The 26741-nt window shown below is 48.1% G+C and overlaps 2 protein-coding genes across 5 annotated transcripts in view; one reads left to right on the top strand and one right to left on the bottom strand.

Moving 5' to 3' along the window:
* The window catches only part of SIPA1L3 (signal induced proliferation associated 1 like 3), a 253512-nt gene that overhangs the window by 104956 nt on the left and 121815 nt on the right, over positions 1–26741 (top strand). The gene's annotated exons all lie outside the window — the stretch shown is intronic.
* Positions 15637–22268, bottom strand: LOC102288051 (cytochrome c oxidase subunit 7C, mitochondrial). The gene is made up of 2 exons (XM_005908242.2): positions 22225–22268; positions 15637–16039 (listed from the first exon to the last, which is right to left on the bottom strand). The coding sequence occupies exons 1-2, from the start codon at positions 22266–22268 to the stop codon at positions 15745–15747; spliced, it is 339 nt and encodes a 112-aa protein (XP_005908304.2). The 3' UTR covers positions 15637–15744.

The raw sequence follows: 26741 nt of genomic DNA, 5'->3' as shown, positions 1-26741 counted from the left end.
TGGCATCCAGGCTCTGGATGCAAGTAATGGTATTGGCTGAGTTGCAGGGACCAGTCAGTCGAGTCTGGGAACTGAGTGACTCTGCGGATAGAGGGAATTCCCTGGCAGTCCAGTGGTCAGGGCTTCAAGCTCGCACTGCAAAGAGCCCTGGCTTGATCCCTGGTTAGGGAACTAAGATCTTGTGCCCAAAAAACAATTTTTTTTTTAATTAAAAAATTATAGACAGTATCTTCTTCCTTGTTTGTTTCTTGGGTGTCTTCATATTCCTTCATCCTGGTCTATGGATCTGCCCAGGTACGAAAGCTTGTTTGTGGGGCAGTCTCTTGAGACCAGATTTCCATTGTGGGATGCTTCTTGGCCCAATTCTTTGTTAACTTTTTTTTTATTTTAGAGGAATTTTAGACTTATGAAAAGTTACCAAAATAGTACAGAGAGTTCACATTATCTGCCCTTCAATCAGCATCCCCTATTGCTACCACCTTATACAGCTGTAGCACAGCTATCAAAACCAGGAAGTGAACTCTGGCCCAGAACTATGAACTAAGCTGCACACCCGTTTTACTTGTTTTTTCCCTGATGTCCTTTTGCCGTCCCAAGATCCTGTGCGGGATCCCTGACTGCGCTTAGTGGTCCCGCCTCCTTACTCCTCCTCTCGTCCACCTCGGTTCCTCAGTCTTCCCTTGCCTTTTACGACTGTGACACTTCGGGAGAGAGCAGTTCTGTCATTTTGTAGATTGTCGCAACTTGGCTTTCTCTGATATTTCTTCATGACTGCAGCTTATGCGTTATTTGGCGGAACACCTCAGAGGTGAGGTGCTCACCATGGCGCGTGGCACCCACAGGTCCACGTGTCTTACCACTGGTGATGTTAACCTGGATCACTTGGTCAGGTTGCTGTCTGCTGGGTTTCTCCACCGTCCGGTAACTGTTTTTCCCTTTGTAATTGATAGATATCTTGGGAGAGGTGCTTTGAGACCACATGAGTTTCTCCTTAAGCTTGCACCCACTCATTCTGGCACTGGTAGGGTGACTCTTGCATGCAAGTTATTACTGTGGTATTTCCCAATGGTGATTTTTTTTCATGTCCTTCATTCCTTTTACATTTATGAATTGTCCTCATTATTAGTTCTGTAAGGAAGACCTGTCCCTTTCCCCTCATTTATTTCAGTTATCAACATATATTTGTATGGCCTCATGAAGTGAGGTGAAAGTCGCTGAGTCGTGTCCGACTCTTTGCGATCCCATGGACTATACAGTCCATATAATTCTCCAGGCCAGAATACTAGAGTAGGTAGCCTTTCCCTTCTCCAGGGGATCTTCCCAACCCAGGGATCGAACCCAAGTCTCCCACATTGCGGGCGGATTCTTTACCAGCTGAGCCATAGGAAAGCCCAAGAATACTGGAGTGGGTAGCCTATCCCCTCTGTAGCGGATCTTCCTGACCCAGGAATTGAACCAGGGTCTCCTGTACTGCAGGCAGATTCTTTACCAGCTGAGCCACCAGGGAAGCCCTGTGGCCTCATAGGTACTCATTTGAATCTAGCGTGGTAAAGGGGGGACTTCCTTGGTGGTCCAGTGGTTAAGTCTCCACATTTCCAGTGCACCAGGTTCCGGTCCAGTCCTTGATAGGGGAACTAAGGATCCCACATGCCGTGCCGCATGGCCAAAAAAAAAAATTTTTTTTTTTAATTTAGTATGGTAAAAGTTCCAGTTTGTGAGTGAATTCCTAGTATTGCCTCTCAAGCCACAGGAGGACCAGCATTGTTCCCACCTGGTAACCAGTACATCAGGGACTGGAGAGCAGGAGATGGGGTTTCTTGTCCCTTCATTTGTTCCATTCATTCCCTCAGCAAATAGGCATTTGAGTGCCTACTGTTATGTTCCAGGTACTGGGGATTCAGGAATGAACAAGACAGACAAAATCCTTTCCCTGCAGGCACTGACATCCTACTGAAGCATAAAACAACAGACAAATGAGTGAATGTCGGGATAAATACTATAAGGATGAGTAAAGCAGGAAAAGGGACTCACTGGGAGCAACTGGGGGCGATTTTATTTTATTTTTGGCCACACTATGTGGTGTGTGGGATCTTAGCTCCCCAACCAGGGATCGAACCAGTGCCCTCTGCATTGGGAGCACGGAGTCTTAGCTGCTGGATCACCAGGGAAGTCCAAGGGGGCGATTTTAGACCAGGCGATTCAGGAAGGTTTCTCTGAGGAGGCCCTGACCTAATTCTTCCACCTGCCAGCCAGGAGAGCTGAACAAATTAACTCACTTCTGAATAGGGTTTCCGGAATTGTGGCAAACAGGAAAACGTGTTCCCTCTCTGAGGAGCAGCCCCTACTTAGCTCTAGCCCATTTGCCGCCCTGTGGAAGTGCTAAATCTTGCCAGATCTTTTGATATTTTTTTCCCCAATAGAAGACAAAAATGAGGAATTCTTGCCAATCACCTGAACCCAAATTATGGTACATCAGTTAACTTTCAGAGATCAGTGGATGACTATCTTTTGTTCATTTTCATTGTGTTCATTCATTAAGTTACTTTTGTAGCAAAAGATACCAGTTTTGCTGTTTGAGTAAGAATGTAGATTCTACATATAAATATATGTATATATATTCAAGTTTATTAAGTAAGTAATTGTATAATGGGACATATTAATAGATGCAGCTGAAAAGGGAGGGTAGAACACAGAGACTCAGGTTTGGTAAATGCTGCCCTGTCTTGGCCTTCCACGCTTTCTGCTCTGGATCAGGCGTTCTCAGCCAGGGACCTGAACTGAGGCTGGCAGACCATGGCCATGTGCCCTGAGCCATTTGTGTCATGGTGGGTGCAGCAGCCTGGAATGGTTTCAGCTGCAGGAGCAGAAAACCCAGCTCACAGCAGCTTAAATAAATGAGGGTTGCTTTCTGTCCCATAACAACAAACCAAGAGGTACTTGGCTGCCAATGTTAGTTCAGAGGCTGAGTAATGTCTAAGCTGGAGCCTCCTTGCGTCCCTTGGCTTTTCCCTCGTGGTTTCAAAGTTGTTGCTGCAGCTCCAGCCAGAACGCAGAAGGGCGCATCAATGCCAGCAGCCTGTTTTTTTCTCAGGCTCAGCACTCCCAGAATCCCCCTCCTCAGAAGATTCCACTTATGCATCCTTGGCCAGAAATGGGCTATATAACCTCCCCTAGTTCTGAAAGACTATGAAAGAGTTAGTCACTCAGTTGTGCCTAACTCTTTGTGACCCCATGGACTGTAGCCCACCAGGCTCTTCTGTCCATGGAATTCTCCAGGCAAGAATATTGGAGTGGAGAGCCATTCCCTTCTCCAGGGGGGGTCTTCCTGACCCAGGGATCGAACTCGGGTCTCCTGCATTGCAGGCAGATTCTTTACCATCTGAGCCACCAAGGAAGGTGAGAAGTTTCGTTTAGCTTTTCAACATCTGAGGAGGAAGCCAGAGAAAAGGGGAATCAAGAGTGTAAGTGGGTTAGCCAGCCAACAGTGTCTGGCTCCGCAGGGGAAGAAAAACAATAATAATGAACATTAATGGGTGCTGATTTGGTGCCAAGGCCTGCTGTAAGCACTTTACGCGCATGATCTCATTCACTCCTTCCACCCACCCTGTGAGGTCGCTGCTGTGATCTCCCCACTGGAATGACTTAGAAACTGAGGCACCGAGAGCTGAAGCCCTTTGCCAAGTAGAGGCACTGGAGTGGGAGCTTTTATTTATTTATTTTTATTAAAAAAAAAAAAAGATTTTGTTTTGGCTCTGCTGGGTCTTCACTGCTGCAGGCAGGCTTTCTCTAGTTGTGGTGCGTGAGCTGCTCGTTGCGATGATGCCTCTTGTTGCAGAGCATGGGCTCTAAGGCACACAGCTTTCAGTAGCTGTAGCACTTGGACTCAGTGGCTGCAGCTTCCAGGCTCTGGAGCACAGGCTCAGTTGTTGTGGCACACTGGCTTCGTTGCTCCAAGCATGTGGGATCTTCTCAGATCAGGGATCAAACTGGGATCAGAGATCAATGTCTCCTGCATTGGCAGGTGGATTCTTTACCACTGAGCCACTGGGGAAGCCCTGGAGTGAGAATCTTTACAGTGTCTCCAGAGTGCTCACTCTTAGCCACTGCATTTGGTTGCTTCATAAAAGGTCCTGGGGTTCCAGACTGCTAGCTGTCTGACCTCAGCTTAAATTCTTCTAGGAAGGGAGGAATTGGGCAACATATTTGCTTTGGGGAAGTTTTGATCATTAAAAAGCTTCCTTGTGAATCACATCCGCTCTGTGTTCACATCTCAGTGGTTCTGTTCCCATCCTGGTGAGGGGCACTGGTCACACACCTTCCTCCTGGGGGCTGTTTGTGGCTTGCAGATGGCGGAGTCATCTCCTGATCTCCTTTTCCAAACAAGCTGTGCCTGTGCTTTCAACTCTTCTTCCCAGAATGGTGCTTCCAGCCTTCCTTCCTTTCTTGGGGTTCTGCTGATGGACTCAACACATATTTAATATGTCCCTCCTTGGTACCCATCTCTGTAGTGTAGTCGTGTGGGTGAGATGGCCCCCATGGCTGAGTGGGCCCTGGACTCAGGGGGTTCCTCATGTAGTGAGGGAAGCAGGCCCTCAGACAGTCACAGCCCAGGCTGTATGGGGCAAACTCAGGAGGTGCCCAGACAAACGTGGGGGGGGGGTCAAGGAGGTCTCCTGGGAGCAACTAGGACCCTTGAAGAAGGAATGGCAATCATCAAGGGGCAATTTCTCTCTCTCCTCTAACTCCCCTTTCTTCAGGGAAACTCACTGCAGCTCTCATTGCTCAATGTCCACTACCTTCCTGTTGGATGAAGGGTTTGGACTTGGGTTTCCATCTGTCCATCCAGTGAACAGATCCCATTTGGGCTCTGGGCTCCCAGGGCTGCCCTCTTGGATGGGGAGTATTTGGGGAAAGCTTTGTAGGTGCACAGGCCAGAGCGATGAGAGTGCTGAGAGGCCACAGGGCCCTGGGAACTCTGAGGAGAGACACCTGACACCGACTTGGGGCTTCAGGGCCAGCTTCTTGAAGGAAGTAAAATCCATCAGAGCAGGCTGACACAGTGGCCAAGAGTACAGGCTCAGAGTCCAGCCCACCTGGGGTCTAGTCTTAGCTTGATCACTGATGAGCCCCAAGTGGGGACCCTAACTCTGGAAGCTTCTGTTTTCTCCTAAGATTGTCTTGGGAATTACAACATGACTATGAATGTTGGGGGCTTCCTTGGTGGCGCTGATGGTAAAGAACCTGCCTATCAGTACAGGAGACAGAAGAGATGCACGTTCAATCCCTGGATAGGGAAGATCCCCTGGAGGAGGAAATGGCAACCCACTCCAGTATTCTTGCTTGAAAAATCCCACGAACAGAGGAGCCTGGCAGCCTATAGTCGATGGAGTAGGACACAACTGAACAGCAACAACACAATGAATCTCAAGTACTTAATGGCCGAAGTAGTCACATAATAGATGAGATGGCCGTGGCGGTGGCGGTGATGGTGGCCACTTTCATTCATTAGCCTTTATTGCATGTCAGAAGTTAGGCATCCTTTAGTCGCCAACCTATAAGATAATAATAAACACTCACTGCTGCTGTTAGGATTGTTTATTCCTCAGATATGAGTGTTTACCTTTCGCCCAGCTCCGAGCTAGCAGGGTGCCTGGACTGTGCTCTGAAAACAGCTGAGACCTGGGCCAGACATTTTATGGGAGAATAGAGGAGTTTGTTCAGTGTGTATTGGAAGCCCAACAGCTTTCAGTCTCCCAGTCCCCTTTCCATCTAGTCCCCGGGCCTTTCAGCGAGCTCTAGCCTCCAACACATAGGCTGCCCTTGACCTCTGTGGCCAGAACGCATGGATGCCCTCTCTGCTCAGCCCATCAGCCGAGTCCCAAATTAGACCTGACAGTGTGATTTATTCTCTGGGATGGAGCCGGGAGGGCAGAGCCCCAGTGGGTGATTCCAAGGGAAGGTTGTCAGCCCGAATTAGCCCAGGCCCTTCATGCAGCCTTGCAGTTTCAGCTTCCACTAGCTAATAGGGTTTTCCAGGGTGTTGCTGGCTTTGGAGCGGCCTCCTCCCCACTCCCAGGGGCCAAGCCTTGGCTGTGAGCCCTAAGGGGCTGCGTTTGATGAGGGCCCCGAGGCAGGCTCTGTCTGAAGGGAGTGGGGGCTCTGGGTCCTTTCATCTGCTGCAGCAGGCACTGAAAGTGGCGATGCCCCAGCGAGAGTTATTCAGTCTCCCCCTCTCATCCTTTCAGTGAGTTCAGTACTGGCAGCTGAAGCCACCTCCCTGCTCCTCACCTCCCAGTCTGTAATCACAGTTGTCTCTGCCTTCATTCATCCACGGAGAATGCCAGTGAGAGACAAGATTCGGCTGCAAGAGCAAATTAACCCTGAGATCCTAGAGGTTGCATGCAACAAATGTTGACTTCTTACTCATGACCCAAGTCAGGTCTGCTGGGGTCTTTACCTCGAACCTCAGGAACCCAGGATTGGTGGGGGGAGTGTGGGGGGTGTGAGAGGCTCCCATGTCTTGAACAGCGGGAACATGCAGACTCCAAGGTCACCACTGCAGGGCACGGGAACTAGAGGGTCACACAGCAGAGCTTAGATGCCAAGGCCAGAGTAACACAGTCCACCTCTGCACACCCGGAACTAGCTGCATGGCCTTGCCTAACTGCAAGGGGCCGGGATGTGGGTGCTCATGGGTATTCAGTGAGCAGTAAATATCCGCCACTGTAGGCAGATGTGGTATTTATTAAACACCTACTGTGTGCCAGTTCTCATAAGGGGGCTCTGAAGATACAAAGGGGCCCTTGCCTTCTTGGGGCCCGTGGTTCCATGGAGGAAACACAACCTCAGTAAGTAATCACTGAATGATCCAAGTTATTACCTCTGCACTACGTGCCCTGATGGGGGAACTAGGAGAGCCTGTCCAGGGGGGATCTGTCCCGTTCAGAGAGGTCAGAGGACGTCTCTCATACAGACTGCCATTTGAGGGGAGGCCTGAGGACGTGTGGCTCCCCAGGTGGCTCAGTGGTAAGGAACCCGCCTGTCAATGCAGGATACGTGGGTTCAATCTCCAGGTCAGGAAGATCCCCCTGGAGGAGGAAATGGCAGCCCGCTGCAGTGTCCTTGCCTGGAGAATCCCATGGACAGAGGAGCCTGGCAGGATACAGTCCACAGGGTCACACAGAGTCAGACACAACTGAGCATGCACACGCATGTACGGAAGGCTGTGTAGACCTTCATGGATCAGGGCACATGCCCAGTAAAGGAAACAGCATCAGCGAGTTCTGGATGTGGGAAGGAGCTTGACTTGGAAGGAACTGGAAGGCGGCCAGCCTAACGGCAGGATCCTGAGCTGGGGAGAGGAAGGTGGAGGCAGACCGTGCAGGGTCTGCGTGGTTGTGGGGAGGAGTTCGGTATTTGTTAACACCTACCTTTTGGAGCTGTTGGAAAAATTACATGAGCTCAGTCATTCTTTCAGCAAAGGCTTGTTTCAGCTCTTTGGCAGGCAGCGTTTCAGGTCCACGGGACCTAGTGAGAACAAGATGGACACATGTTCCTGTCTCATGTAGCTGGCATTCTGGAAGGTTGTGGGAGACAGATAAGCAAGAAAACCAAGTAGTATCATTTTACCTGGTGCAAAAACTTCTGACCAGTGAAACAGGGTAATTTAATAGAGAGCATTTAGTTCAGATGCTTTTGGCCATGAGTAACAGAAAACCTGATTGGTACCGACTTAAACTGTCAGGAGATGTGTGGGCTCCCCAAGTCCAGGCGTTCTCGGGGCTGAGGACTTAGCTGCTCAACGTGGCGTGGAGAACCCAGGTTCACCCTGCGGCAGCTGTGCTGTCCATGATGCACCTACCTGCACCTTAAGACAGGTCCCTCCCGTGATCACTGGGTGACATTCGGGACATCGCAGGCAGTCTCGGGTGGAAGCAGAAGCTTTTTCAAACTCTGTGTGCCCCAGGGATCTCCTTCAGCCCACCTTTGTGGGCTGTAAATTGTAGGGCCCATGGGAGAGCAGGAAGGCGGCTTCTGCCAGAGTCCAGATGGCAGAGGATGGAGGACAGAACCAGAGTTGGGGGAGTGCAGGGTGAGGAGCGGGCAGGTTAACAGGCAGAATGGCTGGGGCTTGCTAACAGCACGGCTGCTGGAAAGAAGAGATGCTGAGCACACACGCTCGCATGCGTGCACACACAAGGATGTCCGCCTTGTACTGCGTCCTTCTCTTGTAAAAATAATGGTGCACATTTGCATATTGCTCTGAGAAATCTTGCAGGAAAGAAACCTGCTTCTCTGACGATGGAACCTTTTGCTTTTCTAAAATGCACTTAGTAATCTGTTCTACAGAAAAATTTGAAAACTTTTGCTTTAATGGTGTCTCATCTTCGTGGAACCTTAGAGTCACATGGGGATCTTTAAGAAACCCCAAGGCCGAGGCCCCACCCCAGAGCATTTCACTAGAGTCACCAAGGGAAGGACCAGGCGTAGGATGGGTTTTTTTTTAAGCTTCCCAGATGTTTCCGGGGTGCGGCTGAGGGTGGGAACTATTGTTTTATTGTGTCCTTTGGTGAGCCTCACATTATAAAACTGTATTGTTTTTCTGTGTGTCTGATTATCAAAGTAATAACCTGCTTGCTGTTTAAAAAAAAAGAAAGATCAAAGGACCTAGACTCTGCCAAGATAATCATTTTTTCAAGCCTGATGTGTTCCTTCCAGATTAAAAAAAAAATACTTGAACTTAAAAATATATATATATATTGTATAAAATATTATATATGAAGTGTGTGAAGTGTGAAAGTCGCTCAGTCATGTCCGACTCTAGGCCAGAATACTGGAGTGGGTAGCCATTCCCTTCTCCTGGAGATCTTCCCAACCCAGGGATCGAACCCAGGTCTCCCTCATTGCAGGCGGATGCTTCACCATCTGAGCCACCAGGGAAGCCCAAGAATACTGGAGTGGGTAACCTATCCCTTCTCCAGTGTATCTTCCCGACCCAGGAACCAAATCAGGGTCTCCTGCGTTGCAGACTGAGCTACCTGCTGAGCTACCAGGAAAGCCCCCAATATTTTATACACACACACACAAACACACAAGCCCCTAATATTATATATATGCGTGTGTATATATGTATATCCCAAAGCAAAGTGAGCAACTGAACTGAAAGCAAAGTGATTCCCCATCTTTCCAGAGAAAAGATTTTTTTTTTAAGTTTTGGGGTCTGCTTGAAATATTTAGGGATATTGATGACATAATCAGCAGCCTAACTATATTTTCCAACTTAATAATTTTGTGACACATTTAGAATCATGATATTAAAAATGTTGAATTCAAAATGTGGCTTAGATCCTCTCACTTGGTAAACTCACTCATACTCTTCATGGACCTCCTCCTCATCATTGGAGCCCCTTTTCAGTCATCGATGCACGTTTCCAGAATACACGTTTCCACCTACCTCTAAAGTGCTTGTGATGCAGCACTTCTTGAGTCTGTGTATTAAGTCATTTCTGGAAACTGTATCCCAAATAGTCTTATATCATTAGACAATTCTTTTCAAATTCCCCTTTTAGTTGTGTGTTGGTGATCTCTAACGTACAGCCAATAACTTTTACTATGTCACATTAAGAAAGAAAAAAAAACAGATTTTATTTTAAAAGGCAATTACAGAAAATGAATAAATGAAAAAATATGAACATATAAAAGCGGTTACATAAGCATTCATTTTTTGAGTCAATCAGACTAATGATTCCAATATGAATAATAAATGACAGTTTAGGAAAATACAGTTTCATCCCACACAGTGCAGCACTTTGCCTCAAGACGGTTTTCAGTCTTACTTTACACAGCCTTTTTTTTCAGTTTTCAAAATTTTAGTTTAAATGCCCCTTCCATGTTCAGTAAGACTTTTTTACATTGAGTATTTTGTTTAAATTAAATTATTCTTTTGCCCCATCTTGCTTTCTGTCTTTAAAGGGCCTCTTTAAGTGACTTATAACACTTGGAATTGTGAAATCAAGCCCCCCAGAACGGTTCCTGAGTCTGTTATACTATATCCTTCCTTTTTTATTGTTGCCAAAGCTAGCATCACTGAAATCTTTAGATGCTGCTGTGGCTTTTTCCCAGATGGCTCTTTGTTCAAAAGAAAATTATGTGAAAACTCTTTATTTCTGAAGATTATTTTTGAGGGGGGATATCTTACTTTATAGTTGGGTAGATCTTATATTCAAACTAAATTAATTAGGTTAAACACACAGAGTTTGCTCAGTGGTATTTGTATTTGATCTTCCTGCCATGAGCAATAACTCCTTGGAAAGCCTGAGTTTTCTCTTTCCCAACTTAATCTCATTCATTCATTCAATATTGATTAATCTCCTATTAGCTACCCTAAGCGGAGAAGGCGATGGCACTCCACTCCAGTACTCTTGCCTGGAAAATCCCATGGACGGAGGAGCCTGGTAGGCTGCAGTCCATGGGGTCGCGAAGAGTCGGATTCAACGGAGCAACTTCACTTTCACTTTTCATTTTCATGCATTGGAGAAGAAAATGGCAACCCACTCCAGTGTTCTTGCCTGGAGAATCCCAGGGACGGGGGAGCCCGGTGGGCTGCCATCTATGGGGTCACACAGAGTCGGACACGACTGAAGCGACTTAGTAGCAGCAGCAGCACCTACCCTAAGAACCAGGCTTCCCAGGTGGCTCAGTGGTAAAGCCACCTGCCAGTGCAGAAGAGGCAAGAGATGCAGGTTCAATCCCTGGGTCAGGAAGATTCCCCTGGAGGAGGAAATGGCAACCCACTTCCGTATTCTTGCCTGGGAAATCCCACAGAGATGCCTAGTGAGCTACAAGCCATGGGGACCCAAAGAGTGGAACATGACTGGGCAGCTGAGCATGCACAAACGCACCCTAAGAACCAGTGAAGAGTCGTGAGACAAAAGGCCTGTGTTGGAATCCCAGCCTTCCTACCCGTGTGAGTGTGGCCACGGCACATAACCTGCCTGTGCCTCAGTGTTCCCATCTGTAAACGGAGATGATATCACTACCTCCCTTGTAAAGTGGTTGTTGGGATTCAGGAGTTTAATACAGATCCACAGTCCCAGGTGGAATGTTTTCCAAACAGTCGCAAAGTCCTGTCCATCTCTTTCCGATCTGATGAACTGCTGCACGCTGGGCTTCACTGTCCTTTGCTGTCTCCTGAAGTTTGTTCAGATTCCTGTCTGTTGAGTCAGTGATGCTATCTAACCCTTCATTATTATTATTGTTTAAATAATAATATTTTTAAAAATAACCCTTTGTATCATATTATATTAAATAATAATATTATGATTTAAATAACCTTTCATTATTATTATTTGAAGCACATACCTCACTATCCTTAATCATCATGTGGAAATGCACATGGTAACCATGAGATGCCATCACACACCCACCTCAGTAGCTGAAATCAAAAGACAACACAGGAGGAGATGAGGTCAGAGTTACATGTGAGGCCTCATAGGGACCATGGCTTTTTCCTCACTGTGTTATGGGAGGGCTCTGAGCAGAGGAGGGAGACGGTCTGCCTCAAGTTTGGCTGTGTGTGGGAGTAGGGCTGGGAGCTCCTGCTTTGGTTCATGGTCCAGGCTGGCGGGGAGCTGTGGGGAGGACCAGGGAAGTGGGCAGATCCTCACCATAATTTGAGGGTGGGGCCAATACTAACTTTGAATGGACTGGATGTGGGGGTGAGAGAAGAGGGTGGAGGGTGGCACCAGGTGAAGAGTGAAGGCGTTGAGTTGAGAATCAGAAGAGTGGAGGTGTGCAAGGAGCAGGTGAAGGTGGTGGGAAAACCAAAGATAGAGCTGATGGGAATGGATTCAAGAGAAACATGACTTTTTTTTTGTTAAAGAGGAGTTTTAAAGGTATACAGAAAAACGATCATAAAGTACAGAGAGTTCTCACAAACTCCATCTCTCCCCACCTCACAGTTTCCCCTTTTTTTACATTCCTATTAGCATGGTATGTCTTTTTAAATCGATGAACCAGTACTGATTCGACATTATTAACTGAAGTCTGTAGTGTATCGTTAGGACTCATGCCTTGTGTTCTACATGCCATGGGTCATAACACTTGATATGTATCAACCATTACACTGTCATACAGGGTAGCTCCAGAGCCCTGTGCTCCACCTATTGGGTCCCACCCCTCCACCAACCATCACCTCCTCAACCACTATTGATCTCTACTAAAGAAAAGCAGGACTTTTTGTCCATCCCCCCAGCAGACATGAGCCTGTGAAAATGCGGCTCCACGTGTTTTGTTTGTTGCTGTGTCTCTCGTGCTCCGGCCATGCCTAACGCACAGTAGCTGCACAGTAAGACTTACCTGGCGGTCCAGTGGTTAACACTCTGGACTGGGGACACAGGTTCAATCTCTGTTGGGGAACTTGCTGCACTGTATGGCCAAAAGATGTGAATAAAAAATAATATGCTCAGTTAGTGTCTTCTTGGATTGGAGAGGCTTTAGAACCTGAAAGGGCTTCCCTGGTGGCTCAGATGGTAAAGAATCTGTCTGCAATGCAGGAGAGTCAGGTTCAATTCCTGGGTTGGGAAGATCGCGTACAGAAGGGAATGGCAACCTTCTCCAGTATTCTTGCCTGGAGAATTCCATGGACAGAGGAGCCTGGCGGGCTATAGTCCATGGGTTCATAAAGTCAGGCACGACTGAGTGACTAACACTTCTAGAACCAGAAGGAGCCCTTGGAATCAGAAGCTGTACATAAGCAGTGTGTGACACAAATGTGCTCTCTGGACCTGGGCTTCTGCTCCCCCATGGGCTCCACTCCCCTCTACCTTGGAAATTAGGGGGCGGGAATAATCAGAAAATACCTCCAACATCTATGTCCCCCCTCACCCCCAAACTAACCATTTTCAGAGTGCCTGGTCCCATGGGCAGGACTGACATGACTTCCCCATCTGTAAATTAGGGTTGTAATAGTATTGACCTCACAGGGCTGTGGTGAGGGGTCACTGAGATAATGCTGTGAAAACATCGTAGGTGTTTAATAAACGTGATGAGCTGTTGTTAAAAGTAATAATGTCACTGCCATTATTCTGACTTCACAGCACTCCCCATGTGCTAAGGGAAGATACATATCAGATAATCACTCAGATAACAACATAATTTAAACTGGTGGTTAAACTCTAAAGGAAAATTTCAGAATGCCTTGACAGAGAGTTAACAGGTGGGCCCTTACTGGAGTAGGGCTGGGAGAGTCTGAGAAGCCTTTTCTGGAAAAATGACCCATTAACCTAGACTTAAGGATTAAGTAGGAGCTCGCCCAAGGGTGAGCTGGAGGCCGGGTGTTTTGGGGGCAGGAAGAATAGCCTGTTCAGAGGCCTTGCGTTGTGGCGGAGGGGAACAGAGGCCCATGTGCCCTGAGCAGAGAGATGGGGGGAAGGGTCATTCCAGACCTGGTGAACCATCCATAACGATCGGTCTTCTTCCGGTGGCCCCTGAGAACTGAGGAAGGGTTTTAAGGAGAGAAGTGACCCCTGCTGGCTTGGTTCCTTAATGCCTGTGTGCAGCGCACTTTCACAGCCTGGCCTCCCGACTGCCTTCCTCCCCCGGGACAGTTTATACCAGAGACTGCAAGGCAGGGTCAAGGTCAGAGACTCCAACCCTCCCTGCCACCTCGTGGTGCTTTGTGTGGCCCTCTGGCTGTCCGTCTGCAGGGCTGGAAGGAGCTTTACATAAGAAGGTGCCCCCGTTCCAGACTCATCAACCCTGAGGAAAGAAGCAGCTTGCGGATCCATCTCAGGCCACAGGGAGGCCCACAAAACAGGTCACTGCAGCAGGGCCTCTTCCTCAGAAAGGCTCGGGGCCTCGCTGACTCACCATCCCCTCCTCTCAGAGAAGGGACCCGGCCCCACCCGTTTCCCTGTTTCTTTTGTAAGATGCCCACCAGCAGGCTTCTCTCAGTTCCCTCTTGTGTGCCAGGCCCAGGAGAGACCGGGGACAGCAGTGGGGAGGAGAGATTCCAGATGACCTTGGTCTCCTCAGCCCAGGGCAGGAAACGGCTATTTTGTGGCCCAAGAGTTTGGGGAGGCCCCTGTGCCCGGCCCTTCTGAGAGGACTCAGGTGATTCCTCCAGCCTGGGGAATGGTGTCAGATTTCCGGGGTGCAGAGAGGCCCACGTACCCTGAGCAACTCCTCTGACCCTGCCCTGGAGTCTCCCCTGCTGGTTTTTGGGTAAGTGGAGGCCTTGCTGTCCCCTCTTCCGCTGTGTCCCTGTCTGGCAGTTCCCAGAGCTCCCAGAGGGGAACTCTGACCTGTGGAGAGGCTGGCGGCGGGGCGGGGGGGGTCTCCCTTCTGAGCACTTAGGGACACTCTGTCTCAGGAAGCCCACAAAACTTTGAGCTGTGGCTTCTCATCATTGCTGCCTGGGGTGTTGAGAGGCTTAGAGAGTCTTTTAAACTGATGGATTCCACACCCAGGGTCTGTGCTGCTATTATCTTGCTCAGTCCTCCCAACAGCCCTGGGAGATGGGATCTCGTAAGAAACCGATGAGGAAACCAGGGCACAGGTCCGTGAGGGCGCTTGCCTCGGCCCTGCAGCTGGGAAGTGGTGGATGTGAACCTGGGCCGTGTGGTTTCCTAATCACCGGCTGTGCCTCTGGCCTGCCTGCCCTTATCACAGCACTCTGTTTATTTTCTTCTTAGCACTACTCAGTTTGTTGACTTGTGTATTGCCTATCTACACACTCTTTAGGATGCAAGCTCCTATTTGATGATACGAATTACACTTCTTGTTTGCTGCTCAATAAACATCTGTTGAATGAATGATGACAAGGATGTGGAGGAACTGGATCACTCCCACTTTGCTGGTGGGAATGTCATGTGGTACAGGCACTCTGGAAAATAGATTGGTAAATTCTTAAAAACTAAGTGGGCAACTCTCATATGCTCTGGCCATTTGACTCTTGGGTGTTTATCCCAGAGAAGTAAGACTTGGGTTCACACTGCTGCTGCTGCTGCTAAGTCGCTTCAGTCGTGTCCGACTCTCTGCGACCCCATAGACGGCAGCCCACCAGGCTCCCCCGTCCCTGGGATTCTCCAGGCAAGAACACTGGAGTGGGTTGCCATTTCCTTCTCCAATGCATGAAAGTGAAAAGTGAAAGTGAAGTCGCTCAGTCGTGTCCGACTCTTCTCGACCCCATGGACTGCAGCCTACCAGGCGCCTCCGTCCATGGGATTTTCCAGGCAAGATTACTGGAGTGGGGTGCCATTGCCTTCTCCGTGGGTTCACACAAAAGCCTATATACACAGTTGTTCGCAGCAGCTTCTTCATAATAGCCCCACACTGGAAACAGCCTGGCTGTCCCTCAGCAGATGAATGGTTAAACTCTGCTACATCCATACAATGAAATACTATCAGCAGTGAAAGGAAACAAACTACTGATACACTTGCCAATTTGGATGAACCTAAGGTAGCAGCAGCAAGGGAGTTACCCTGAGTGAAAAAAGCCAATCCCACGTGGTTACACACAGTATGCTTCCATTTATATACCTTTTTAAAAAAAACTATATATGCTATAATTTTATTTTTTCCACTCATCATTGATAGTTATCTTTGTTTTATATATATAATTTTTTTTAAGGATTTATGCTATAAGTTTATTTACAAACATATCTAGGATGCTGAATTCAAGGGATTGATCCTTTTAAGAGACTGCATCTCTTAATATGCTCCTCTTCCTATCTGTCTCATGGATTACTTTTTAAGCAGTTGGTGTCTTACTATAAAGAAAGGTGCAGCAAATCCGGACCCAAAGAACAAAGTCATCATAGCTAGTAATCTCCACTTGTTTTCCGCTGAAAATGGTATATTCTTCCCTGGACCCTCCTCATAGTGGCTCCGACGAACCACTGAGGTTGTGAACCTCCGGGTGCTCTGTCCCAACACAGCGCTGTTGGACGCTCTACGAAAGATCCAGAGACCAGAGGCGGAAGAAATGGCGGCTGCAAACCTACCGCGCCTTGCCTCACGACCTTGCTCCTCTAACTGCCTGTTTTATATATATAATTTTTAAAAGTTACACCCTATTTACAGTTACTACAAAATGTGGGCTATATTCCCCACGTTGTACAATACATCCTTTTAGCCTGTCTTACACCCAGCAGTTTGTACGTCCTGCTCCCTCATTCCTGTATTGCCCCGCAATAACCACTAATTTGTTCCCTGACTCAGTGAGTCTGCTGCTTCTTTGTTATAATACACCACTAGCTTGTTGGCTGCTTTTGGCTGCTCTGGGTCTTCGTTGCTGTGCGTAGGGTTTCTTTAATTGTGGCGAGAGGGGCTACTCTCCAGTCGCAGTGCACTGGCTCAGTAGTGCGGCACAAGGGCCTGGTTGCTCCGCGGCAGGTGAAATCATCCCTGAGTAGGGACTGAACCCCGTGCCCCCTGCCTTGGCAGGAGGATTCTTTACCGCTGGACCACCAGGGAAGTCTGTTGTATTTTTCAGATCCCATAACTACTTGAGATCCTACAGTAATTGTCTTTGCCTGACTTATTCCCCATTGTCCTCCAAGTCTATGCATGTTGTTGCAATATGTAACATTTTAAAATGCCAAAATCATACAAATGGAGAACATATTGGTGGTTGTCAGGGGTGAGGGATGTGGTTATGGAGGAGTGGGTGTGGTTACACAAGATAACACAAGGGGTCTTTGTGATCTTGGACATGTTCATATCTTGGTTGTATTGGTGGATACACGGGCACACACGTGTGATGCGTCGGTGTAGAACAGGATTACACACACAAACGAATACAGGAAATTGGAATATTATCAGTAGATTGTTTCAGTGTCCATATCCTGGTTATGATATTGTGTTTCATTTTTGTAAAATGTTACCTTGTGCCAAACCGGGTAAAGTGTATGTAGTATCTCTCTGTGGTGGTGGTTTAGTTGCTAAGTGTGTCCAGCTCTTGCAACCCCTGCCAGGCTCCTCTGTCCATGGGGTTCTCCAGGCTTTATCGTGTTTTACAAATGTAGGCAAGTCTGCAATGATCTCAATAAAAAATGGCTATTTTTAAAAGTCACCAGTGAGACGGGAAAGAGAGAGAAGGGGAAGTGGAGGATGGATCTCTCTGCAGAGACCTGGGAGATATGCAGGCAGAGCACAGGCCCTGGAGGCCATGGGAGGGGTTTAGAGTTTACCCTGAGGTCAGCCCCAGAAGGCTTTCAGGCTGGAGAGGGGCCTGGCCAGTTAAGTGATAACATCACACTTAGAGATTGCAGTCAGAGCAACTGGAGGACAGAGCCACGGCAAAGGGACCGGAATGTGGAGGAAAGGGAGCTGGCTGGGGAGCCTTTTAGGGCTATAGCTGACCAGCCTCCATAGGAGAGGGTCAGTGATGACTCCCGGAACAAGGCACTCAGTTAATATGTTTGGTCAGCTAGCCTCCGTGTCTTGTTAAGAGTGTGTTACACTTTTAGACATGTGTCAAAATTATATATATAAAACATACACACATATGTGTTGTTGTTCAGTCTTGTTCAGTCGCTCAGTCATGTCCGACTCTTTGCAGCACGCCAGGCTTCCCTGTCCTTCACCATCTCCCAGAGCTTGCTCCAACTCAAGTCCATTGAGTTGGTGATGCCATGCAACCATTTCGTCCTCTGTCATCCCCTTCTCCTCCTGCCTTCAGTCTTTCTCAGCATCAGGGTCTTTTCTAATGAGTCAGCTCTTTGAATCAGTTGGCCAAAGTATTGGAGCTTCAGCATCAATCCTTCTAATGAATATTGAGGATTGATTTTCTTTAGGAATGACTGGTTTGATCTCCTTGCAGTCCAAGGAACTCTCAAGAGTCTTCAATACCACAGCTCAAAAGCATCAATTCTGTGGTGTTCAGCTTTCTTTATGGTCCAACTCTCACATCCATACATGACTACTGGAAAAAACATATGTGATATTTATTTGGCTGCTCTGGATCTTAATTGCAGCACATGGGAACTTTGGTTATGTCATGTGAACTCTTGGTTGTGACACGTGGGATCTAGTTCTCTGACTAGGGATCAAACCTGGGCCCCCTGCTTCATCAGGAGCGTGGAGTCTTAGCCACTGGACCACCAGGGAAGTCCCCAAACTGTACACTTAAAACCAGTATGTGTTACTATATGTAATTATACTTCAATAATTGGTGCATACATACCATCAAATCTTAATGATTAAATAAAAATAGCTCACATTTCTTAAGCCTTTACTCTGTGCCAGACTCCATGCTAAGCACTTTACACATATTCGTTTATTTTATCCACAACAATTCTGTGAAGTGGGTACTTCTGTCCTTATTTTATAGATGAGGCAGCTCAAGTGAAATCACTCGTCCAGGGTCACGAGGCGGCCTCACGACTGAGCGGCCACTGGCACCAGGGCAGGCTGGCTCCAGAGGGCAGGTCTCTTTGAGCCCCTTTCATCTCATTCAGGCCTTTCCCTTGATCCTAATGGAGTGATGGTACACCGAAGCCAGTGGGGTGTCCTTGCCGAGGTCCTCAGGCCGTGAGCCATTTCAGAGAGCCTAGCTGTAGTCATATCTCAGGGTTCTCAGATCCAGAAGTCCAGCCTTTGATTCAGGAACCGAGTCTCTGCAGGAGAGCCAGGCTGGGCTTTCTTGTCCTGTCTCTCATCCTCAGCTGAGTCAGCTGGGGATTAACCCCCTGCCAAGTTCAGGACAAATAGAACATAGAAAACTGGCTGCAGCTTGGCTCTTATGAAGCATGAAGGAAAGGAGTAACCCACCGCACAACGTTTCCTGGGCTCTGGGGCACCAGGGACAACCCGACAGCCTGTGTCTGCATCCCATGTGTGGTGTCATCCCACCAGGCAGGGGATGCACATCTTGAGACTTGTAAACCTTCTTGATGCCGCCTTGCTTCCTGTTGGTGTCACAGATGCCCCATTTCCCTCTTGCAGGATTTTCCTTTGTGAACAGTTGAAAAACAGCTGCCTACTTTGTGGTTTTAAGGATGCTTTCAGTTGCAAGTAACAAAAACCTTGGTATCATCTGGCCAAATGGTAAAGACATTTAATCCGTCTTAGAAGTCTAGAAGTGAGTGGGTATCAGGCCAGGTAGGGTCAGCAGCTCAAATGTCTGCCATCTAGGTTCTCAGCATTAGCTTTATCCTACAGTCCCTCTCTCTCTCTATATATATATATATATATATATATATATATATATATATATATACATATATATATGACCCATGTGCCTCTTTGTCCCAAGACGGCTGCCAGTGACAGTGACAGTCAGAGCCACCTGCTTTCCTGTCTACAGATATCAAGAGAGAAAGAGAGAAGAAAAAGAGAGCCCAGTCGCTCACGGGTTATAAATACTTCCCTTTAGGCTAGGATTGGTCCAGCTGAGGTCATGTGCTCTCCTCACCTGGCCAGTCAGATCAGCAGAGGAATGCCATGCCCTGATTGCCTTTGACCAGTTGGGGTGCGTCTTCCAGGGGAAGAGGGGAGTGAGTATTGAGTAGACAACCAAATACTGGCCACAGCTGGGCAAGGTCTCCAGACTTGGTGACCAAGGCTAAGTTAACAAGTTGTCAGGCCCATCAGGTCGTGCCATGGGAGAACAAAGATATTCTTTTGTAGAAGTGTAGTGATTCATATCCAGTTTCTGCCTTCTGCCTCCTTTTCCACCCTCACCATGTGTACCATATACTCAGTCCCTCAGTCGTGTCCAGCTCTTTGTGACCCATGGACTGTAGCCCACCAGGCTCTCCTGTCCCTGGGATTTCCCAGGAAAGAATACTGGAGTGGGTTGCCATTTCCTCCTCCAGGGGATCTTCCCTACCCAGGGATTGAACCCACATTTCTTGCGTCTCCTGCATTGGCAGGCGGATTCTTTATTTCAGGTCGGAAGCCCCCAGAGAAAGGCAGAGGGTTGGGTGACTTGCCCACGGTCACACACCTAGGGAGCAGGGTACCAGGAATCCACATACGAGTAGAGTTAATAGCAGCTAACGCCTCCTGGTGGTTACCTGTGCCGGGCGCTGCCCTCGGGGCTTTATATATGAACCCGCTTACTCTTCACGTCAACCCTGTGAGGGGAGGTACTTTAGTTATTTCCATCTTACAAGGAGGTGACAAGTTAAAGATAAGAATTAACATTTGCTTGCGAGGATGCTTTGTACTGGACTGTTTCAGATTTCTAGCTCATTAAAGCTGAGACAGATCATGGTGGCCACTTGACAGGCAAGAATACTGAGGGGAAAAAGAGGTTGACAATGGTCGCAGCTACCGCCCATTCCTGGCATCAGGTCCTGTACTAAGTGCTCCAGACATATAGATACTGACACTTCCTCTGGAATCCTGTGAGGTAAGCCCTCACAGATGAGGAGACATAAGCTCAGAGAGCCGAGGCGCCCTGTTTGGAGCTAGAAGGTACTGTAGTTGGCACTCAGACTGTAGCGCCTGCGCTCCCAACAGTTGACCACGGTCACCAAGGACATCAGTGAGGATCAGTCACCAAATGTCAGCTGTGTGCCTGCTGTGCCAGTCACGGTGCTGGTGCTGAGACACAACCATGCACAACACTGGCAGTGACCCCCTCAAGGAGCTCACGTTTAAGTAATTGGACACAAACAAGACTGATGTTCACCGTCCATCCTGGTTGCCTGTTGCCTGTTACCATGTTATTGTTTTATGTCTCACCCTGGTATATAAGTAATGCAGAGTCGACTCACAGTGGCTTATTGATCAAGAAGTCCAGAGAAAAGGCCGTTCTGAGATTGGTTCCACAGCTCCACATGTCAGGGCCCCAAGAATGCACTCCTGAAATCATCTTGACCTTTTCTCATGGTTGCAAAATGGTTGCTGTGGCTCCAGGTAACATGTCCTCTCAGCCACAAAGCAGAAAGCAGGAAGCCAGCTAGGACTGCCATACTGCTCTTTTATGAGGAAGCATTCCTACCTTCTAGCAGCCTTCTCAGCTGGAAAAGTGAATATCTAGCTTTTTCAGCCTCAATATTGGCAGGTTAGCAAAGGAGATGTGGAGTTGAGAGTGTTTGCTGTGGCTTAGGTGGAAAAAAGTGAACTTTCTTGCTGCTCAAGCCTGACCCCAGGTGACTCTCTTCATGCCGTGGACATTTGCACATTTATTCTTGCAATGGAGAAAGATCTAGAGGTTAAAAGCAGGGACTCTAGTATCAGTCTTCAAGATTTGAAACCAGCTTTGCCATTAACCAGCTGTGTGAGCTTGGGCAAGTTCCTTCATTCTATGCCTCAATTTCCTCCTATATAAAGTGGGGTTAATAAAAGTATAATTCTCAAAGGGAATGGCAACCCACTCCAGTATTCTTCCCTGGAGAATTCCATGGACAGAGGAGTCTGGCAGGCTACAGTCCACGGAGTCACAAAGAGTCAGACACGACTGAGCGACTAATACATACTGACGTTTCTCAAAGGATTGTTGTGCTGATCAAATGAGCTAATACGCATAAAGTGCTTAGAACAGTGCCAGGCACATAGTAGGCCCCATATGAATGTTGGGCAGCATGATTATTCTTTGTCCCATTCATCAGATGGACTTGAACTTGTCCTGGAGGTGCCAGCACTCCTGGGAGAGTCGGTACAGACCATAAGACCACAGGAGCTGGTCTTGTGGAGGCCAGCACAGCACCCAACAAGAGTGCCGGGTAGCCAGCCTTCCCAGACACCACATCAGGCAGCCAGTGGGCCAGACGAGGGGCCCCGTAGCTTTCCTGAGGGGCAGTCCCGGGTGGGTTGGGGAAATCAGGGAAGGCTTCAGCCAGGAGGTGGCTTGGGAACTGGGCCTACGGAAGAGGAAGGATTGGCATACATGGCAGCCACTGCAAGCAGAAGACAAGACCAGTGCAAGGCAGGGCATGAGGAGGTTGCTGGAAGAGTAGTTGGGAATTCACTGGGAATCCTGGGGGTATTTGGCCTGTGAGAAATCATCTCGGTTAGGGTTAGGGGTTGTGTCAAGAAATCATCTTTGCATCCAGGAATCCCCTAGAGATGGTGATCCCCTAGAGACCCTTTTGGTCACAAGAAGAGGTCTTTGGAAGAGGAGATCCACATTGTACCTCTGTGATAGTAATAATGGAACCAGTTATTGGGTACTGTGCTTTCCATTCATTCCACATTGAACCCTCACAGCTTCCTGTAAAGCCAGTGGTGCCCCCATTTTTCAGAAGAGTCACTCCACCTTCCCTGGCTTACCTGTAGCAGAGTACAGTCTTGGCTGATAAGAGGGCATTGGTCATTGCTCCTTTGGGAGCACCCAGAGCAAAGGAGCAAAGGAAGCTCGTGCTTCTAGTGAGCGGGGTAGACAAGCAAACTACTGAATGGAGAAGTAAATTGAAGCCAAGTTTTCTGCAAAGCCAGTATTCTTCACTAAGATTCAAGGAGCTGTTGATACTATGAAGTGGTTAGAGTACAGGCTCACATTCCAGCCTTATCTCTTCCTGGCTGTACGTGACCCTGGGCTAGTGCCCCGTCCTTGAAGAGCTTCCATTTCCTTATCTGTAAAATGAGGATCTGGTTAGGACCTCATATCGCAACATAGTCTCTCTTGCACATGGGAAGGAAACGGAGAGTGGGTGGACTGGCACAGGGCCACTGGCTGGGAGAGAGGGCTCCTGAATCCTTGCATGTGGCTCTCAGCCTCACAGTCACAGGATGGCTGCCACACCTCCAGCTATGGCATCCACATTCCAGGAAGGAGAAGGATGCAGAGGATGTGCTCTTTTTTATTGGAAAGCAATAACTCTACCAGAAGGCCTCTTCCCCCTTGCCCAGTGGACTTCCACTTAACCTCTTGTTGACCAGAATGAGACACCTATTTAGCCATTACTACAAGGGAACCTGAGAAGGCAGTCTTTTTGTATGTACCTCCCGCTGCTCCAAACAAATTCAGGAAGAAAGTGGATTTGACAGCCAGCAGTGAAGTCAATGGGCTTCCCTTGTAGGTCAGTTGGTAAAGAATCTGCCTGCAATGTGGAAGACCCAGGTTCGATTCCTGGGTTGGGAAGATCCCCTGGAGAAGGAAATGGCAACCCACTCCAGTATTCTTGCCTGGAGAATCCCACGGACAGAGGAGCCTGGCAGGCTACTGTCCATGGAGTCGCAAGAGTCGGACATGACTTAGTGACTAAACCACCACCCACCACCACCAGTGAAGTCTATGCAGACACAAGTATAAACCATTCAGCATGGGATGGCTGGCATGGGTGCTTAGCACGGGAGCAGGCCTGGGTGGAGAGTCACAGTATTCTCACAACTGAGGGCCCGAATTCTTACTCTTGTTATCAAGAAACACCATGATTTGCACCCAGTTTGCTTATCTACCCATTGGGGATGCTCCTTGCCTTATGGTCTCCTGAGCAACACTTATAAAGAAGCCTGCCCAGGAAGGATTTTGAAATACTGCACATCCTACCCTATCAGAGGGTAGGGACTGGCTTTTCCTTGGAAACCTGTCACATTTGTTACAGCTGAACCCAGCCCTACCAGGTGACTGTCAGCCCAAACACGTTGCCTTGTAATGGCTCGTCTGCTCCCCTCTGCCCCTCTGTAGTCTGAGCAGCATGGGGCTGAGAGCAGAAGTGGTGGCCTGCATCTTGGTGACCTGATCTAGCCGGTTCTCACCTGGTACTCAGTTTAGGATTGAGTGCCCTGGAGTTCCTCGTGTGTGAGGAGGCAACCAGATCCTCTCCAGTCCATGCCCTTCCTCTTCTCTACATCAGCACCACCCCTGTTCTGGGTGAGACCACTCCTGCCCTCTATGGGGATGGCTACCCCAGCTCCCAGGGGGACTACCTCTGCCTCTTAACGAGTTCATCATCTTTGTGGCAGCCAAGCTGGGTCACTGCCTTCTAAACCTGCCATGAGGGACAACTCTAGACTCCTCAACACTCCAGGGTCTTTCCACTTGCTCTTCATCTGTACTCCTCACTTCCCACCCTCCCTTCTCTGGTCAGCTTCACATCCTTCAGGGCTTAAATGCCACCACTTCCGAGAAGGCGTCCTTGATCAGCCACGCTGCAGCACCCTGTTCTTGTCCTCCATCAGCTCATTCTTTCTTCACATTGCTTATTCTAATGTGTATGTTTGGTAAGGGCCCGCAATTCATGTATATCTCCCCCTCCAGCCGTGGGGCAGAGGGGGTCTAGTTCATTCACTGCTTTATTACAGAAACCAGGAAACATTCCTCTAGTGAAAGGAAATCAATTAAATGAATGAAAACTTACTGCTTTGTTCCCCTGATTTTGAAAGCAGTTATTAAAGGTAATTGGGAAAATAGAGGAATGTTTAGGTATAAAGAACACATTTTCAAAAATAACTGGGTGACTTCCCTGGTGGTCCAGTGGTTTAAGACCCTGAGCTCCCAGTGCAGGGTGCCTGGGTTTGGTCCCTGGTCAGGAACTAGATCCCATATGCTATAACTAAGACCCAGTGGAGCCAAATAAAAAAATTTAAAAATAAAAAATAAATCACTGGTAGTCCCAACTCCAAAACATAACCCTGATGAACATTTTGCAATTTTTTGCAATCTTTTCTCTATGACTACATCTGCATTTATAATAATAATAATGTGTAATGTCATAAGGATATATGATAATATATTTAACCATTCTCCTGTAGACATTGAGGTTGGTTCTTTTTTCTTCCCCCTTTATAACCAATGCCATGAATTTTTTTCTTCATTTCCAACTGTTTCTTTGGGATTAGTTTCCAGAAGTAGCTCTACTGGAAGGTGAGAACCTTTTTAAAAGCTGTTGCCAGGTTTCCTCTTAAAAGTTTTCACCAACTGTGACTATTAAAAAAAATGGTTGTCCTGCAAGTGAGTGGCTGGTTTCCTGGTGTCCTGGGCTCGTTTGAGCTCCCAGAGAGCCCCTGCCCCTTCCAGCCTGTCTTCCTCAACCTGGCCTTGTTCTGAGTACTATCCTGCGTGCAGTCCTGGGAAAGGATGTTTGATTATGGTGGTGTTCAAACAGAGCTGTAGTCCTCACCAGCTGTCAGCGGGTACGTGGGCCCTAGAGGAGGCTGTGCACCCAGTTTCGGGTCAAGAGCCCTTCAGAGCTCACTGGTATGGTGCAGGGGCAGGACCCCACCCAGCCCTGTGCCCCAGAAGCCCTCCCGTATTTCTCAGGTGGGTGTCTGTCCCTCCCACCCTGTCCCCAGCTGTCACTTGACACTTGTCCTGAAACTGACACTGTGAGGTACCCCGCCTCTCCCTGCGCCCGCCTCCACCCCAGGGCTAGGAGGAAGTACACGTTACCCAGCCTGCCCAGGGTGTTTGTGTTCACACGGGCGAAGTGGCCCTGCAGGTTCTGGGAAGTGGAATCCTTTTACAGAGGAGAGTGAGGAGCCAGGAGACTGAGAGCAACAGGGGGGTGTGTGTGTGCGCGCACGTGCCAAGAGAGTGAGAGTAACTCTGTGTGTGTGTCTATTTGTGTGTGGCAGGAGAATGAAAAGAGCGTGAGAGCAACTGGGGTGTGTGTGTGTGCACACCAGGAGAGTGAAACTGGGGTGGGTGTGTGTGTGTGTGCGCGCCGGGAGAGTGAGAGCAACTGGGATGTGTGTGTGTGTGTGTGTGTGTGTGTGCGCGTGTGCATGCACACAAGCAACTGCGATGTGTGTGTGAGACTGAGAGCAACTGGGGTGTGTGGGGGGGTTGTACGTACCACCCACAGAGGCTTAAAACTGACCCTCAGGTACTTCAGAGTGGGTGCAGAGATCAAACAGCTGAGACTTTCACATATATTTACCTGCTTTTTAAAATTACATTATATGAGTACAATAGTATATTGTACTCATGTAATAGAAGTACGATCTCATTTTTAAAAAGAATTCGCACAATACAAAAGACTTTAAAAACTTTGTTACTGGGGAATGTAACATAGGCACAGAGAAGCACATAAGACGTAGATACACAGTTTGGAGAACAGTTAAAAGGCAAACACTCTTGTAACCCCAGATCAAGGAGAGAATCTTGCCGGCACCCCCAGAAGCCACCACTCTCAGGACTTCCTGCTCACCGTGTCTTCCTTTGAAGTTCGGTCACCTGTGTAAACAACGCTGCAGATCATGGCTCCCTTTTGCCTGTTTTTGAACTTTACCGTCATGGAATCATAACCCATATTATGTCGTTCTCCATCTGGCTTTTTTTAAACCCCCCTCAGGATCATGTCTGGGAGCTGCATCCTGGTTTTGATGTCAGTGCATTTCTGGTACGAAAGCTCGTTCACGCTGATGTACAGACAAGTCTTACGAAGGCTCGCATTTGTGCATTTTGTTTGATGAGTATTAGAAGAAAAAATATTGACTTCAGCACTGTTATTATTAAGGCTTTAGTGAGTGAGTTGGTTGAAAGGACCGTCTTAAGTAAATAATAGCACACGTGATATGTTTAGTAAATAATAGCACAGGTGGTCTGTCAAGTACATAAGCCCAGGTGGTCTGTTTGGTGTCAGTGAAGGTGCGTGACTTCGGGAAGTTTGGGAGCTTAGGGTCCAAGACAGGATGATCACTTGTATGCATACCACCGCTCCCCTCCCTGGGGTAACTGGTTACAGCTGGAGCACAGCCTTCCAGATTTCAGCTCTGTGTTGATAACTATATAGACATAAAATAGGTAGCTGGGATTTTTTTTAATACTAATTTTTTTTTTGTTAAGAGTGCGTGCCATTCTTCTAAATTATTTCTTGAAGTTTCTGAGTTTGTTCTCCAATTAA

The sequence above is a fragment of the Bos mutus genome, chromosome 18 (genome assembly GCF_027580195.1).
Source record: "Bos mutus isolate GX-2022 chromosome 18, NWIPB_WYAK_1.1, whole genome shotgun sequence".
Taxonomy (NCBI): Eukaryota; Metazoa; Chordata; class Mammalia; order Artiodactyla; family Bovidae; genus Bos; species Bos mutus.
The sequence above is the reverse complement of the archived record's forward strand: the minus strand, read 5'-3'. Positions and strand labels throughout refer to the sequence as shown.

Bases quoted from the DNA above. Each gene is read 5' to 3' on its own strand.
- LOC102288051 (XM_005908242.2), bottom strand. From the start codon at position 22,268: ATGACCAATGCCCTCTTATCAGCCAAGACTGTACTCTGCTACAG. The intron at 16,040-22,224 runs GTAAGCCAGGGA...TATATAAAACAG, and splicing joins AAGACTGTACTCTGCTACAG to GCAGTTAGAGGAGCAAGGTC.